This window comes from Macaca thibetana, chromosome 10 (assembly GCF_024542745.1).
Source record: "Macaca thibetana thibetana isolate TM-01 chromosome 10, ASM2454274v1, whole genome shotgun sequence".
In the NCBI taxonomy this organism is placed as follows: Eukaryota; Metazoa; Chordata; class Mammalia; order Primates; family Cercopithecidae; genus Macaca; species Macaca thibetana.
In genome coordinates this window covers 41005125-41022126 of record NC_065587.1, presented here as the reverse complement: position 1 = coordinate 41022126, position 17002 = coordinate 41005125, and the positions used below count along the sequence as shown (strand labels likewise).

At 49.4% G+C, this 17002-nt stretch overlaps 1 protein-coding gene across 15 annotated transcripts in view; it reads left to right on the top strand.

Moving 5' to 3' along the window:
• Positions 1-17002, top strand: part of LOC126929358 (guanine nucleotide-binding protein G(s) subunit alpha) — a 366637-nt gene that overhangs the window by 343111 nt on the left and 6524 nt on the right. The window contains exons 2-6 of one of the 15 annotated variants that reach the window (XM_050745572.1): positions 4358-4505; positions 8233-8305; positions 11511-11555; positions 16092-16149; positions 16235-16354. In XM_050745572.1, the coding sequence (XP_050601529.1) occupies positions 4367-4505; positions 8233-8305; positions 11511-11555; positions 16092-16149; positions 16235-16354 (435 nt within the window). In that variant the 5' untranslated portion in view covers positions 4358-4366. Of the gene's footprint in view, positions 1-1755; positions 1980-4290; positions 4506-4991; positions 5157-8232; positions 8306-11510; positions 11556-16091; positions 16150-16234; positions 16355-17002 lie in introns of those variants that run through there. The other 14 variants (XM_050745579.1, XM_050745578.1, XM_050745573.1 and 11 more) reach the window with 14 other exon arrangements.

The window sequence follows — 17002 nt, the reverse complement described above, 5'->3', positions numbered from 1 at the left end:
GAATTTTTAATTTACTATCTAAAGATATAGAACCTGTGCCATGTCATCAAGCGATTCTTTCCAATTTAGGTGGTGGATGACAGTGAGCCTTACTTTCACTGTTACAGGCAGCCTAAGAATCATCGGTCCTGAGGCCTTACTGCTGAGTTTTCCCGGGAGCACATTCAGGTGTATCTGCACAATATTTTTATGCATCTTTGGTTAGGTGAAAAGCATCAACCTAGGATAGTTCCTTTGAGCATTTTCAAAAGAAGGTGTATTTTTGTGTGGAAGAGAGGCCATGATCAGGAGTGTGACAAAAACCTGGCAGCAACTTTTCAGCCGAGTTCGAGAAAGTCAGGGGTCTGCAGCAACCTAGGGCAGGACGGCATCTAGGCTGCGCTTCCTGTTCTTAATTCCAAGTGTTGTTTGGTGACTTTGAATCGCCCTCTGTTGTCCTTTCAGGTTCATAAAAAAGAGGCCTTGTACAATGGGGGCAGTGGTGTACCTGAAGGGGCCAAGAAAAATAATATGTGGCATCTTCATCTGTCACACCTTTTCTTACTCGAAGTGGAGCAAACTGGGGGAAAGGGGGGAATTTCAGTCATCCTGTTGAATGGCTAACAGTGTCTTTTTATTTTCAAAGCTAACTTAAAATGATACAACAGTTTGCTCCAGGCCTCTGGTGGTATCAGCCGCCCCATACCCCTGGGGACTGTTAAATGTGTTTCCATTTATAAGTAGACTTTTCTTTCTTTCTCCTTCTCCATCCAAACATCTTAAGTTTCATGGACTCTGTTAAGAAGTCAAAGAAAAAGTTGGAAGACAGTTTGTGGACTTTGCATATCTGGGTTTTCCGGGATGTAGGCCTGTGTCCCATCAAAGACACTGCTCATGTCTTAGCTTGATTACCTGGCCGCCTCGGCTCACCTGGGCACATGGTGGGCCGCGGAACCCGCAGGCACCAAACATTTATTGAATGAATAAACTGTATCCCAGCAGACACCACGGTGGCAGCAGATGACCCAACCAAGGTCCCAGGAAAGGCGGGCTGGGGTCAACTGGTTGAAAATTTGCTATCCCTGCTCCTAATCCCGTGCACTGCTAGATCCTAGTGTGGGGCGGGACACTTGAAAGTTTTGAAAGAACCCTCAAACAAGTTCACGTTCCGTAAACTACTTTTCCCTCTGTTCCAGAGCCCCCAGGGCGCCCAGGCCAGGCCGCCACCTCTCCCACCTGGGAGGACGCCTCGAGCACCGACTCCACAGCCACGGCCACCTCTCCTCGGCTCCCGTGACACCGGCGCGCCTGCTGCTTCGAGCAGAGCTACCTTTGCACTCCCATCGCACTTTTCTCGTCCGAAGATACGAAACTCCGTCGGGCGTCGCAAATAATTCGAATTCGGCTCTCTGACACCTACCTCGGCGGGCGCGCGCCGCTGGGAGGGCGGGGTGGGTGGCTGGAGGTAAGGAGGCGCACAGCAGGGGTAAGCGCCGCCGTCGCACACTTTGCACGCCGCCCAGGGCTACACCACTCACCGAAAATTGGGAGGCAGGTCTGGGAGGCGGGGTTGAGCGCCCACCGTCTTGGGCGCACCCGCGCCCCCCGCCATCGCGGCCCGCGAGCCCCTGGCCCACACCCGCGCGGTCCCCGCACCGGCCCGCACCCCCAGGGTGCGCGGCGGCCCATTTGGGTGCGTCCCCGGTGGGCCGATTTTTCGCGCTTCCCCTTCGGTTTATAGGGGCCGCTGCTATGGGTCGGTCCTCTGAAGAGGCTGGGGCGTCATCGGGGCCGGTTAGAAGCGCTGCTCCCCGGCAGGGACACTCAGTCGCGTCGGCACCGCGGAGCGGGCTGCGTCAGGTGGCTGGCCGGCGCGGCGCTCCCCTGCTCTCTGGCTCCGGGCTGCGGCGCCGCGGCTGGAGCGAGCCCCTGTCCCGGCGCGGGGCGGCGGCGGGCGGCCGGCAGGCACTGCCTTGCGTGTGAGTGCACCTCACTCACATGTAAGTCGGGGAGCGCCGGGGCCTCCCGCGGAAGTGCGAGTCGCCCGGCGCGGGCAAGAGCCGCCGGGTCCGGGACAAGGCAGGGGCGCCCGGGCGCCGCTGCCCTGCCCCGCGCCTCCGAGCACCCCCCAATTCTCTCTCTTTTCTTTTCTCCATTGGCGTGCCCAAGAGCCAAACCAAGGAGCGCCTGAGGGTAACAGCAGACTCGTGCCATCCGCGCCTTTGCACTTTTCTTTTTGAGTTGACATTTCTTGGTGCTTTTTGGTTTCTCGCTGTTGTTGGGTGCTTTTTGGTTTGTTCTTGTCCCTTTTTCGTTTGCTCATCCTTTTTGGCGCTAACTCTTAGGCAGCCAGCCCAGCAGCCCGAAGCCCGGGCAGCCGCGCTCCGCGGCCCCGGGGCAGCGCGGCGGGGACCGCAGCCGAGCCCCCCGACACGGGGCGCACGGGGGCCGGGCAGCCCGAGGCCGGGGGCAAGCAGGGCGCCCGGGCCAGGCGCGAGCCGAGCTCCCCGAGGTGGCCGGGCCACCATGCTGAAGATGGCCATGAAGCTCAAAGCCCGGGCGGCGGAGAGCCAGAAGAAGACGGCCGCGGCGGCTGCCGAGGTGGCTGCCGAAGCTGCGGCGGCGGCTGCGGCGTTGGCCGATTCGAGAGAGCCGCTCGCGCCGCGGAAGAGCGGGGACCCCGAGAAGTCCGCGAAGAACCCCAAGAACCCGGCGCGGGAGGCACCCCCCGAGAAGTTCCTAACAGACAAGGAGCGCAAGAAGCTCGAGAAGAAGCTGCTGGAGCAGAGGCGAAAGGAGGAGAAGAAGAAGGAGAAGGAGAGGAAGAAGGTGGAGAAGATGCTGAAGAAGAAGAAGAAGGTGCCAGAAGCCCAGGAGGAGGCCCGATACCCCGAGGCCGCCGCCGCCGCGGCCGCCGCCGCCGCCGCCGAGGGCGCCGAGGAGGGCGCCGTCGGGGGCGCCGAGGAGGGCGCCGCCGCCGGGGGCACGAGTAGGGCCTGGGCCGAGTGGGACACGGACTCGGGCGACGAGGACGACGCCTACTACGCGGCGCCGCGCGTGGGGGGCATCGTGTGGCGGCCTGGGCCGATCAAGGCAGGCGCGCTGAGCGCCCACCTGCCCCTCGTGGTGTTCCTGGTCTTTTCGGTGCGCAGCCCCTCGTGGGTGCTCAACTTCCTCCTGCAGAAGCGCACGGAGGAGGGCCGCGGCTGCGGCTTCGTGTTCGGGGCGACCTGCTGCTTCCGAATGTTCCTGGGCTGCGCCTTCTTCTCCTACTTGGGCGGCCGCGCCAAGCGCAGAGGCCGCGGACGCTCCGGGGCCAGCGGCGCCTTCGGCTCGGGCCATGGCGCCCGGCGCCGGGGGCGCGAGGAGCGGCTCATCTAGTCAGACCCCCCACCCCGCCACCGCCACCGCCACCAGACACCACCATCGCTGTGTAGTGTGGGTTTTTATTCGTGTTCGTGTGTGTGTGTGGACACATTTTCCTTTTCGGTTGCTCTGTCCTTTGGTTCGTGCTCGCCTCGCTTTTTCCACACTCCTGCTCTCTGGCTCTCTGTGTCTCTCTCTCTTTCGAAAATTTTCCTAAGTCCGGGCGCGCACTCCCTCCCCTTCCGCCCACCCCGGCCCCTCGGCGGCGCCCGCGGGAGGGGGAGGAGGCCTCGGGGGCGCCGGGCGACGCGGTCCGGGGGGTGGAGCGTTGGCGTCGTGCGAGGGGTCGTCACTGGCGCGGAGACGCCCCCTCTCCCCCCTCGGCCCGGCCCGGCTGCGGCCCGAGCCTGGGGGGTGGGGGGCGTCTCCCTGGCCCGTCCCGTCCCCGGCCGGGGGCGGGCGGAGGGACCCCCTCCCCGGGCTCCCGGGGGGCCGCCTCCCTCCGCCGGCTCCCGCCCTCCCAGCCGCCGCCGCGGCCGCCGCGGCCGCTCCTCGGCCCTCCTCCTCCTCCTCCTCCTTCCACCCCCCTCGCCGCCGCCGCCTCCTCCTCCCCCCGCCTCCCCCCGCCCGCCGCGGCGCTTTTGGCTCGGGGCGGCGGCGGGGGCCCGGCCGAGGCAATAAGAGCGGCGGCGGCGGCAGCGGCGGCAGCAGCTCCCGCAGCTCCTGCTCTGGTCCGCCTCGGCCCGGCGGCGGCCATCAGCCCCCTCGGCCTCGGCTCGAGGGGCGGGGAGCTGCGCGCGCCCCTCGGTCCGACCGACACCACCCTCCCCTTCGCGCCCGTCCGCGCGCCCCGCGGCCCGCGGCCCGCAGTCCGCCCCGCGCGCTCCTTGCCGAGGAGCCGAGCCCGCGCCCGGCCCGCCCGCCCGGCGCTGCCCCGGCCCTCCCGGCCCGCGTGAGGCCGCCCGCGCCCGCCGCCGCCGCAGCCCGGCCGCGCCCCGCCGCCGCCGCCGCCGCCGCCGCCATGGGCTGCCTCGGGAACAGTAAGACCGAGGACCAGCGCAACGAGGAGAAGGCGCAGCGTGAGGCCAACAAAAAGATCGAGAAGCAGCTGCAGAAGGACAAGCAGGTCTACCGGGCCACGCACCGCCTGCTGCTGCTGGGTAAGGGCGGGCGGGGGGCGCCGGCCCCGGCCCGGGGGCCCCAGAGGGGCGCCCCGCAGGCCGCGCGCGCCGAGCCCGCCCCCCGCCCCGGGCGCGCGCTCCCGGGCCCCCTGCCCGTTCACGGGCTCTGTCTGTGGGGGGCGAGGCCGGAAGGGGGACCCCGGGGCGCGGATTCGGCCGGGCAGGGGCTCAAAAACGGGGCGGGGGGCCGTGGCGACGCGGGCGCGGGTCCCCCTCCCCCGGCCCGCCCGTTCTGTGTGTCTCTTGCTCTCGCTCTCGCTCTCTCCCTCTCTCTCTCTTTCTCTCTCTCTCTTTTTCCGCGAGGCCTACACGACGCCAGGGGTTTGGGTGCGTGTTGGGGAGGGGGAGGGGGAGGCCCATGGGGCTCCGGAGACTGCGACAAAAAGAGGGTTTCGGGGACAGGAAATCGGGTGGCGGGTAGAGGGAGGGGGACCCGCCTCCGTGGGGTGTGAGATTTGTTGGGAGAGGGAAAGGGGGAAGAAAGGGGCGAGGAGAGGAGGGGGTGACGCTGGGGGGCGCCGTGGTGGCGGAGGGGGCCTCGCCAAAGGGAGGCTTTGGCGGGGAGAAGTGGCCGAGGAGAGTGGGGGGGCTGGTGACATCAGCCCCTCGGAAAGGATCGGAGCGGTAAAGGTGGTGCAGTGGGGGGGAGGGGGCGCAAGGGAGTCGTGGCGCCGGAGTCGGTGGGGGGGCGGCGAGGGGAGGAGGGAGGGCGGTTGCCGCTGGGCGCGACTTGGTGCGTTTCGGGCAGGACCGACTGTGTGTGCGCGGAGCAGACGTGTCCCGGGCCAGGCCGGGCGGTGGAAGGAGGAGAAGGAGAGTCAAATAAAATAAGACCACCCCCCACCACCAAAAAATGGATAGAGTTAGTACGAGAAGTGCCCAGTGAAGCCAAATGACACGTCATTTTACAGTATGACCTTTTTTTCCCCTTCCAGACTTGCAGGCTTTTTCAAAAGCAGAGCGGAGAATTAATTGTAGCAGCTGCCCCCCCCACCACCAGCGCCCCCCCAACACTATTTTAATAAACAATTAAAAAAACACATTTTTCTGCTGGCTGGCCACATTGAGAGTGCTTTGTGAAAAGAAAAAACAAAGACATTCACAAATCAGATAAAACTGGAGAATGACATTTGTCTGTAAATGGCTTCTTGGTCTGGAAATGGCGTGGTTTTTTTGGGGGGGGTGGGTTTGTCCTTTTCAAGGTGGGAGGGGGGATTGAGAGTGCTGTAAGGAGAAGATTTCCTCCAGGTGGGAAGAGATAAAAAGACATTAATTAGTTGTTTATCAAGTGACATTTATTTGTTTGGTTTTGGGTTTTTCTTTTTTTTTTATTGCGATTTTTCCTCTGGCAAAAAAATTAAATTAAAAAAGGTTATAAGGAGATGGCCTTTCCTCCTTTTTTTTCCCTTAAGGTGCTGTTTTGGGGGGAAAAATTTTAAATGGCCAAAAGAATTACACAGCATTAATTAAAAATGGAAGTTTTCCACTTCCTTGATAATTTGGCTATCTGAATAAATTTGTGAATTTGCTAGGTTAAGACCTAGCTCGTGGTCACATTTCAGCAAAACAGCTTGAGTAGAAAGAAGAAAATATAAAAGGCCGTTTTTTGTTGTTGTTTTTTCCTTTGGTGGCTTTTGCTTTGCTCTTTTTGGATAGGTCATGACTTTGTTCTCCTGGGTCCAGATTTATAAAAGAAGAAAATTACTAATTAAGTGAAAATAAGTGTCTTTGATGTTTATGCATTTGCAATTTCAGTAATTAAATGGTACATGTGTTGCTGTCTTGTCTAAAACTTTTAAAGGCAGAATTATGCTGTTGGGATATTATGTGTATAACTTGATTTCAAAGTATAAATCTGGAAAAGTCTAGAATCTTTTCTGCGAATGCTATCTGAATACTAATTTAAGTCAAGTGTGATGCTAATGGTATCTTAAATTTCCAACACCTTTTGTGCTGTGATCACAAAGTCTCCACTTAATTTGAGACTGTTACTCAGAACACACCTTGCGTCACAGGGGCTAATCTAAATGTCCTAGTCTATATGACTACATTACATCATGATGTATTGATTGCCTCTGGCCTAGGAATCTGCAGCTTAAGCCAGTGACACAACATTTTGCATTTTTCAATGGTGATTCTCACCAAATAATGCCTCCCCCCAAAAGAGGAAACCTAATAATGCCCCAAATCCTCTTTTTACTCTATCTTAATGACATAAAAATTAAGTGAATTAGAGAACTTACAATGATCTTAAAATAATTTTTCGGCCACATTTCATGAATGTGGAAACTGAGGCACGGATCTGTTTTTGCCTGTAAAAGATACGTCCTGTAACTGTTACACAGTTTAGCACTTCTGAAATTAGAATATTAGCGATCCTGCTAAATATTACGTATTCTCTTCATGGCCTCTCTTAATAGTGCCATTTATATTTTTAATTTACCAAAGTCAGGCTCATTAAGATAGTGTTTGCTTTGAAATCAATGTTTCCGTAGAAACTAATTTTAACTTTTACAGATATTGATTATGGGCTTGTGAGAAGGCAAGTGAAGGAGGAATGCTCTGCTATCTGGGCATTAAAACAAAACAATACAATTAAAAGTTAAAAAGAAAAAGGGGTGAAAACAAACAGATTTGTGTGGAAGGAGGGCAAAATATTCACACATAGATGATCTGTTGGAGAATGTGCATCGCAAAAAAGAAGATGCAAAATAGCCATCCTCCCTCTAGCTTGATGGAAATGTGTTTTTTCCATGAAACATATATGTATTTTTACAAATGAAAGATGATTTAAAATGGAGGCATGTGTTTCTACTCTTTGAGTTGGGAAGGGCTTGGAATCTTTCAAATTCAGTAGTTCCCAGGGATAGTTTTCCTTTTGATTAAAGTTTTGTTCTTGTATTACTTTTTACTGTTACAGTTTACCTAATGCTAATAGGGTCTCAAGAACTGTATTTGATATTAAAGTGTGGTTTTTCCAGAAGATGACAGATAATTGATGGTCTCCCCTTTTCCTCAGCAACATAGTTGTACCCAGAGGGAATTTATCTTTAGAAAGATATAGTTTGTGAGGAAAGAGGAGTATGGCTAAGTGGATAAAATGTAATGCAGTTTTAGGGGTGGATTTTTAAGTAGCCCAAGGGGTAGGAAACCTGCACAGAAAGAAGCTGCGTTGTGAAAATGTTTAGAAGGAAAGTGCTGCATCGCTACGTGATGTGGAAGAGACTGCAGCGTCTGGGCATTGTTGGGAATCCCGGGTATTTTAACCATGAAACATCTGACAACGAATTGTGTGTCTAGATACGTTTATGTGTGAATGTTCATGTATCAGGGATTCAGTTTCACAGTTTTAACTTCAATTTTCTTGTTTACCCCGCAAATGACAAAATTGCGTCATTCCTTCTCTTTGCCCCTTTCCATCACCACCCCACAATTTTTTAAACAACCAAAAGAAAAAAACTAAAACCAGCAAACCCTGAATTGTTGTTTGTTATTTTGGTGGTGAAATACTGCAGGTAGACACTGAGTTGGACATTGATTTCCTTTTCTCTGCGTCGAAATGTCAAGAAAAGTTGCAAGTCTATGATTTTGTGTTTGGTTTTTTGTGTGTTGCTTCTGTGGAAAAACAAAACAACAACAGCAGTCCTCCCTGCCCAAAGTGTTAAAATGCCTCCTTCATAACCTGAGACTTACTTTCGTTTTCTAGGTGCTGGAGAATCTGGTAAAAGCACCATTGTGAAGCAGATGAGGATCCTGCATGTTAATGGGTTTAATGGAGAGTAAGTGTCAAATCTGTGCAGGGGCACCAAGTAAGAGGAACAGACTTTATACTAACCTTTAGGAAGTATAGGTAGGCTTTGGGGGCTGGGCAGCCAGTTTTCACTTAATTTTTCTGGATTTACATATTAGAAAATCCTGGGAAGGGCTCTTTAGGGTCCCCCCCCCTTGGGTCTTTGGTGCAGCAAATACTACTGATGAAAGCACCAGTGTTTGTGACAAACATCTCCCTATCCCAAGAAAATCATGCCTGGTTGCGGGGGATGCTTGACAGCACTTGGCCCCGTGACAGCCCCTCTCTGGGCCAGGTCCCTGCCACAGCCTCCAGACATCACTGCAGTGTCTTCAATGTGGCTTTGGCCGCCCCCTTGTCCTGCCCATGCTGGTCACTGCAGATTCACCCCACCCCACCCCACACAGATTTCAATGTAATGAACCAACACAGGATGTTTTAGGAAACATCGTTTCCATAATATTCTCACCAGAAACAGATTTGGAAGTGGCAGCCCGTGTTTATAGTTTGTAAATTTTTTTGTCCCCCTTTAAATTACCATTATGAGCAAATCATTGTTTCTCTTTAAAACAAAAAGCAAATCAGTACCCCTGCCTAAGGAAAAGAAAAGGGAACTTTTATGTAAAGGATGGAAAGACTGGGAGTTAGGCACTCCCAGCCTCACTGAGGGGCATTTTTGCCTTTGAAAAGTCCTCCCAGGTATCCTGGTATAGTGCAGTGTGGCAGTCCGGTAGCGGGAATGAAGATTAAACGGGAGAGACTTTATATTAGACCTGTGAGACAAGTTAGGAAGCCCTGCCTGGCATGAGGAATGCAAACAGGGAGCATTCAATAAATCGGGGAACTTGCTTTTCTCCCCGAGACCCCAGATTGGGGCCTACCCATCGTTCTCATGTGACAAAGTGTGTAAAAAACAGAAAAAACTAAGTTGACCAGTCTATTTTCACTGGTGTGAGAGCGTTAAGCTCACTAGATTTCAAGCACCTGAAGGCACTAGTTTGTAATTACTAGCTGGTTAGCCCAGTCCTGTTCCCTTTCTTAAACCTGGATTCAATTGAAAATTTAACCTTGAGTTGCTTTGGCTTCCATTTCAAAAGGGGAGATGGAGACAAGGCGGTAGCATTTAATTATACCAATGCCTGCCCACCCCCACCCTCCCCCCCCCCAAAAAAAAAAAAAAAAAAAAAAAAAAACACCTTTACTAGTCACTAAGCATCCGGGAAACGAACGTGAACTTTTTCACCTTTCAGAGCAAGGCAGGCAGCTCCTTATGGTGAATTCTAGAATTTGTTAGATCAAATAATTGTTTAGAGAAGGATGACATCACCCATACAAATAGTCATGTTAGTTTAGGATGCTTTTTCTACTTTAACCCTGAATTCAGAAGGATTGGTTGGGATGCAGAAGGATGGGCTTCTTTACTCAACTGATTATGACTCTCAGTGGCTTATCAACATGCACATATGTGCTATTGAGTAAGTTAGCATCACTTGTCACCAAGCAATTCTGAAATTCTTAATTCTTGACACACCCCTCGATAAAGCCCTGCCAACGGAGACTGCCATCCTGACAATAAATAAAAACCCGGAGACAGACTTCCAACCATGAATTTTGTCATTTGAAGAAAAATCTTGCATAAATTTCCCTCCTGCAGCTTGCAGGAGTACTTCATGAGAGTAGTTAAGCAAAAATAATTTGACCACGTATCCTCTAGATAAATATTTTCATTAAAACTGGACATGGCTAGCATTTTTCAAAGATGCAGCAGCCACTATTTACCTTATTTTGAGTCGAGTAGGAGCTAAGTCACCTTTGAAATAAATTACTAACAGCTTCATTACCCTACAGATTGCCCTAAAATTTAAAAATTTTTATAGAAAGGATTCTCCTCCCTAAGTGAGCCAGCCTGTAACACCAGGCAAGGGTTTTAAACCAGAACTTCTCTTTTCTGTTTTCTTTTTGGAAAGAGGAAGCAACATTCCCAGTTTGCCTTCTCTGCAGACAAGGGCATAGATATGTTAAATTTAGCCTGTGAAAGGGTTTGCAGGGGTATTCCTCATGGGAGCCTAGATACCTTATTTTTATCTCATCCAACTGCCTCCTTTTTTCTTTTTCCTCACTGCGGTATTGCAACAAAAGCTATTTCCTTCTTAACTAGGAATTCCCTGTGACACAGTGAGATCTGTCCCTAAAGGGTGGTCTGTGTGGTACAGGGTTTTTCCTCCCTGATCTTGCGTTTTGTTAGGGCTCTGCTGAGCTATTAAATTTGCCTTAACTCTCTGCGGGCTGCCATACCGATCAAATTTTTAAGAGTAAGATAATATTGATTTGACCTTCAGAAATACGGAGTTTGGATGTGGATTTTCTAACTCAAAGCTAACTCTTTTTCTTACATTTAGTGCCAGGAACAAAACAAAACCAAAATATAAACACCATTAACATTGGTTGAAGTAAACTGATCAATTACCAAACTGTAGAAGGCTGCCCTTCGGCCTTCAAGGAGGAATTCCTACTGTTTATGAAGATTGGGTTTGGGGTTTTTTTTTTCTTCTTTTTCTTTTTTCTATGGTGGTAGTGGGTGGGCTTTTGTTCTTTTAATTTTTTTTATTTGTATTTTTTTGCTGTATCACAGTCCAGACATAGTTTAATGACAATTTATGGGGAACAATTATTTATAAATAAAACCATTTTATAGGTAGTTTCCTTCCACTGCAAGAAGTGAGGTCATTAGTTTTGCAGGAAATCCTGGGCAGCAATCTCCCCCGTCTGTGCCTTTGTGCCTTAAGTTACAACATTGGGAAGATTCTGACCTGGGAGAATTAGGAGCCTTATGCGCTGCCACATTCTCAGAAGAATTGTGAGATAAATCACTGCTTTAGCTCCCTAATGCATGTACGTTTAGTGAAAGCACAAGAAAATAATTATCCATCCCTCCTGTGTCCGACCAGAGTCTCCAGAGAGCTCTGTTAATACTGCAGCAAACGTGTGGGATTCTTCCCCCATGGCCTGCAGTCTCAGTGGACGTTCCAATTTAGCCAGAAAGGCGACCTAGGAATTAACGGGAGGATGGATGGCGCGCGAATTGTTGCTTTTGCTCTTGGCTGATTGTTTAGGATTGTAGAGAGACTGTGTGGGGTTTGTGTGAAATTGCGGTGCCTTGCAGATTAGGTGAGCTTTCAATCTCTCTTTAAAAGGGGCGGCGAAGAGGACCCGCAGGCTGCAAGGAGCAACAGCGATGGGTAGGCACATTCAAAAACAGAAAAATTTTTTAACAAACAAAACAAACATGAAGATCATACTGGGAAACTGAGGCCAGAGACCCGGGAAGAAAGTAAAAGTCATTTAAAGGACCATCAGCCATATTGGCATGCATTTGCAAATAACACACAATTTCCTGACATTTTGGAGCAAGTAAAGTGCGTAACATAATTTTTTTGGCCATGCTTAAAGTAGAATGAGATCCAGCTGGGGGAAAGTTATAGATTTCAGCTTTAGACGATCAATTTAGGATTTTGAGAATTGATGTTTTTCCATATGGTTTCTATTTTCCCCCAGCTCTCCATTTGAACCAGCTACTTGTTTTTAAAACTATCTACTAAATTCCATCTACCCACTGGTTGGTCTGATTTTAAAATTTCAGACCTCTTTGAAACAAAATTTTTTTCCTTTATTAAAATATGCAATGCTGCACCGTCTTTAATTTTGAAAAATGCCTTGGTACCTTGCAGCAGGTCGTTAAGAATCATCTTGAAAAGCCTCTGGCCTTTTAAAAATGATCAAATTTATTTGCATCTAAGGCACTTTACGTTAGCTAGTACATAAGGAAATTCATGATGGCATCTTTTATTTTTCCATTCATCATCAAATTATTTTTTCTTTGCTTTCTGCATCCCCACACCCATCACACACACACACACGCACACACATGCACATGCATACACAGACACGCACACACACGCACACGCACACACAGCCACACGCGCCGCGCGCACACACACGCATGCCAGGTAACCGCTCTAGCTCTGCTGCGTGTTTCGCATGCAGCGGTGGAGTGGCTCTTTTTCATGAGAACATCCAGAACCATTGACTTAGTTTAGGGCATCTCAAAGAAACAGCTTCTGTGGCCGGGGAGGGGAGGGGCAAAAATCTTGGGGTCTGGGGACAAAGTAACTGACACATGTTTGTTCATCTGTTTCTTTTAGAATATATTATCCCTAGATGATGGCTACAGTTTCTCATCTTCCCGGCTATGTCCTATCACAATTTGCATGCTGGAATTGCTCGGTCTTAGGAACTTCTAATAAGAATACTATTCTGTTGTCTGAGGGGGGAGGGGGGATGGGGCCCCTACTACCTTACCTTAAACGATGATTGAAAAAACGAAAAATGGACTGAAATCCTTAATTGGCAGAAATGTAGTGTGACAACTATCCAAAAAGGCATCTCTGTAAGAAATGACTAATTGACAATCTACTGTACCAAAAGTTGGCATTTGAGCAAAATATGACAAGTCCTTAGTGAACAACCTACTGTGTACTAGATGTCGTGCTAAACCCTTGAACCCTACTAACACCTTGGCCTGCACATCTCTCTGACTCTGTTCTGCAAGTCAATATAAGTATTAACATTCGTGAGAAATAAAAATTCTCTGCATGTTTCAGCAATCCCTGTATCTCGCGTCTGTCTTCTGTCTTCCTTTGTCTGTCTTTTCCTACCAAAGCACAAGGATAAGGTGGAGACCTGAATAGCCTCCCCCACCACTTAGTTAGCTGAAGCGGGGGAGGGGAGGAGCTCTTAAAAACTGAACGCAGCCCATCTGCTTTATACATAGAAGGGGGAGGAGGAGGCACCAAGACCCTAAAAGTACTTCCAGCCTTAGTCCCAATTTTGTAGCGAATCAGAATTCTAGCTAATGGCATATGTTTTGCCTTTGTTGAGTAGTTTAAAGACATCTAAGGAATTTTCTCTGAATTTCACAATCAACGTTAAATTCATTAAGCAATAGTAAAAGTGATGATAAACCTGCCAACCCCCAGTATAATATCTCCATCTACATAGTAATTGCTTCAATGGAAGAATTTTATGTTTTAGTATTACACACCCGAATTAGATTTTAGATTTCTATTTTAGCTGTTTTATACTTGATATACTCCCACACCTATTCACATACGTAGATGAATACTGAACACGTTCTCAAAATATCCGTATTTTAAGACGGGAAGTTTTCCAATTATCATACTACTGCTTAGACCAAAATATCAAACTGAATGAAAGAAACTTGTTTCTGGAAATACTTTTCTCTTGCTGTATGCAGATTTGGATATTTAGTACCCGAATGTATCTAATTTTACTATCGTGGAACCTCAAAACCAAAGGTTCATAGCTTTCATTACCTATGAAATGGAGCCTGCTTTTAATGAATGGGAATAGATTTCTCCTAGGGGGTTTTAGGTAAATTCTGAATTCAAAAGTGAACATTGGGGACCATCAAACACAAGTCCTTTTAATTTCCAACATCTAAATAATTGATGTTAGACTAATACCAAGGCTGGAAATTCTTAATTTCAGACATGAGCTTTGATGGTGCACACACAAAGCAGACAGTCCCACAGAATGGTCAGGACTCACTCCCTTTCACTTGAAGGTGGTTGCTTTAGGAGTCTGGGGTGGGGGCCAGAATCAGATGTCAGATTTGTGCACAAGACCTGAAGCTCACCTCCCTGTCATGTGTGTTTCTGAGGTTCTCTGGACCTGCAGCACTTTTACTCAAATGGCCCTGAGGGGATTCCTGGCAACATCTGTCCTCCACCCCAACCCCAGACACCCCCCACCACTAATGAGCATGACCCCTCTGAACTTCATCAGCTCTTCAATGTAGAAGAGCAGTGGTGCAGAGACCTGTGAAAGAGGCTTCACGTAGGAAAGGGGCGAGATGGGATCCTTCAGCAGGTGAAGGCCCAGAAGTACACAGACGTTTATTCAGAAAGAATAAATTTGCAAGTATAATTCTTTGAGAAAGGAAAGACCAAATGATTTGTGGAAGGCCTGTCGACAGGCGTGCACTTGGCCCCACCGTCCATTCCAGTCCCCCCACCCCGGGCCCGCCCCTGCTGCTCCACTGACCACCCAGTCTGCTCTTGCTAATTAACCTCCCTTCGCCTTTCCTCTGCCTTAACTTTGTCATGTTCTAGTCTGGAGGGATTATATGTTTAATTTCTACCTCCATTCTATGAATTGGTGAATCAGCCAAGTGAATGCTTCAAAAACTGGGAATCTCGAAAGATCAATATATATATGTATATGTATGTGTGTGTATATACACAGACACACACACACACACACACACACCATGAAAAAGATACTCTGTCCCCTCCATATCCCACCCCCATTGGTTTCTGCCTCCGTGACTCAAGACTTCCCCCTCTCAGCCTCAGTTTCCCCATCAGAGGAGCAGGACCGTAGCACCTTTTTTCTGCATGACGATGCCCTCACCTCCCAGGGCCTAACAGGTACAGCAGGTGTGCTGTGTGTGCTTGTTCCATTTCGGGGCTATAGACCTGATGAGATACATACTCCACACAAGAGGCCTTTTCTTGCCCCCTGAAGACATAAACTCGAGAACCTTCCCTGGCTGTGCTTCTAATGAAGGCTAGTTTCTGAAAAACATACAGCATTTGGATCAGTGTAATCTGGTACAAAAATTAACATTCTCTTGTGGTCCCCAGAAGCCAAAGGGTGTGGCCTTTACCTGTGGGACAAGTAACCCTGAATATAGATAATTCCGTAAAGACCACACAGGCCGTCCCATGTGGCTGAGTTAAAGTCAATGAAAAGCTACAAAACCTTCAACCTCTACTTGCCAGCGGGATCTGACCCCCTTCCCCTTAGATTAAAAGGCCTTCTAGGGGGTGGAATCTTACTTGATTCCTATTGCACATGGACCAACATGTACTAACATCATGAACTAGAAATTTCACTGCTGCTAGCCTGGGTGCCTGGAGCATCGCACATATGACTTTTTTTTTTTTTTTTTTTTTGATAGAGTCTCACGCTGGCTGGAGTTCAGTGGCCCCATCCTGGCTCACTGCAACCTCTGCCTCCCGAGTAGCTGGGATTACAGACACATGCCACCACGCCCAGCTAATTTTTTTATGTTTTTAGTAGAGATGAGGTTTCACCATGTTGGCCAGACTGGTCTCGAACTCCTGACCTCAGGCAGTCTGCCCACCTCAGGCTCCCAAAGTGCTGGGATTACAGGCATGAGCCATCGCGCCCAGACTCCTGTAATGAACTGTTAGAACCACCACCACCTGTGCTCACTGGTTCTCTCACTATGCTCATCTAGCAACTGAGTGAATTCCAAGGCAAACCACGGGACTGTTTTGCTCCACCCCAATCTCAGAGTGACCTATCACTCCAGCCTCACCCCTACCCAGATGCTGATAAGACCAGGAGAAGCCTTTAGGAAGTGTTAGTATGTAGTGTGGGGGTTTCCAACCCATGAAAGATTAAATGAGCTGCGTGCAACTTCTGGTACAGTCAAGATTGTTCAGGCAATTTGCTAATCTGCCCAATTGGGCATGTCCTCAGGACACATTTGGGAGGTTATAATTTGCAACCACGTTTATTCAGCTACCTCCAATCTTTGTACAGATCTGAGCCCACAACTCCTTGAAGAACAGAATACTATGCTTTTTAGTCGGGATATCTTTATGAAAGCAGTACTCTTAACTGACGTGGTGCAATATGATTTTCTTTTCTTTTCAATTCCACTGCAGTGAGAAGGCAACCAAAGTGCAGGACATCAAAAACAACCTGAAAGAGGCAATCGAAGTACGTTCTGGCTCCTTGTGCTTTCTGTCTTGTAGCCCCTCCCATCCAGTGCTGTTCCCTGACCACTCTGCTAAATCATTTTCAGACCATTGTGGCCGCCATGAGCAACCTGGTGCCCCCCGTGGAGCTGGCCAACCCCGAGAACCAGTTCAGAGTGGACTACATTCTGAGTGTGATGAACGTGCCTGACTTTGACTTCCCTCCCGTAAGCTACACCCCAACTTGTGTGGCCTTAGCCCCGCCCACCTGAGCACAGTGTTCCTATAGGAACGTCAGTGACAGCCCTGCATGTGGGCAAGAAAAAAGTTCTGAGCTACGGCAGGCTTAATTATTCCCTCATTCACTTCTTAGGACAAACAAAACTATTTTAAATATGGCACACAAATACTAATTGTCCATTTACTCCACTGGAAGTGCCCTAAGGTGTACCTTGGGATGCCTCAGTGAAGTGCCAAATGGAAGACATTCTCATTTTAAACAGGTGACCTTTTAACATTGATTAAGAGTTTTTCTAAAGTCAGTCCTTGTCTCGGGGCAAATGAAATCTTTTCTCATTATTTAAAAAAATGAAATATATCTAAATTATAACTCAAAAATAATCATGAAATAGAACATATGGAAAAGACTTTCCTCTGGATGCACGACACTGTTGGCTCCCTAAAGAACTACTTTTAGGGAACAAAAAACCATTCAAGCCCAAGCATATATGTTTAGGCCCCTTCGTGGGGAAAATGGCTTATAAGCGGGGAATGGGAAATGAGATAGAAAGATGTATGCGTTTGTAAGGCCCACAAGGAAGAGACTTGTCTACAGCTAAAACAATGAGTTATTGTTGCCTTTTGTCAGGCTTTCG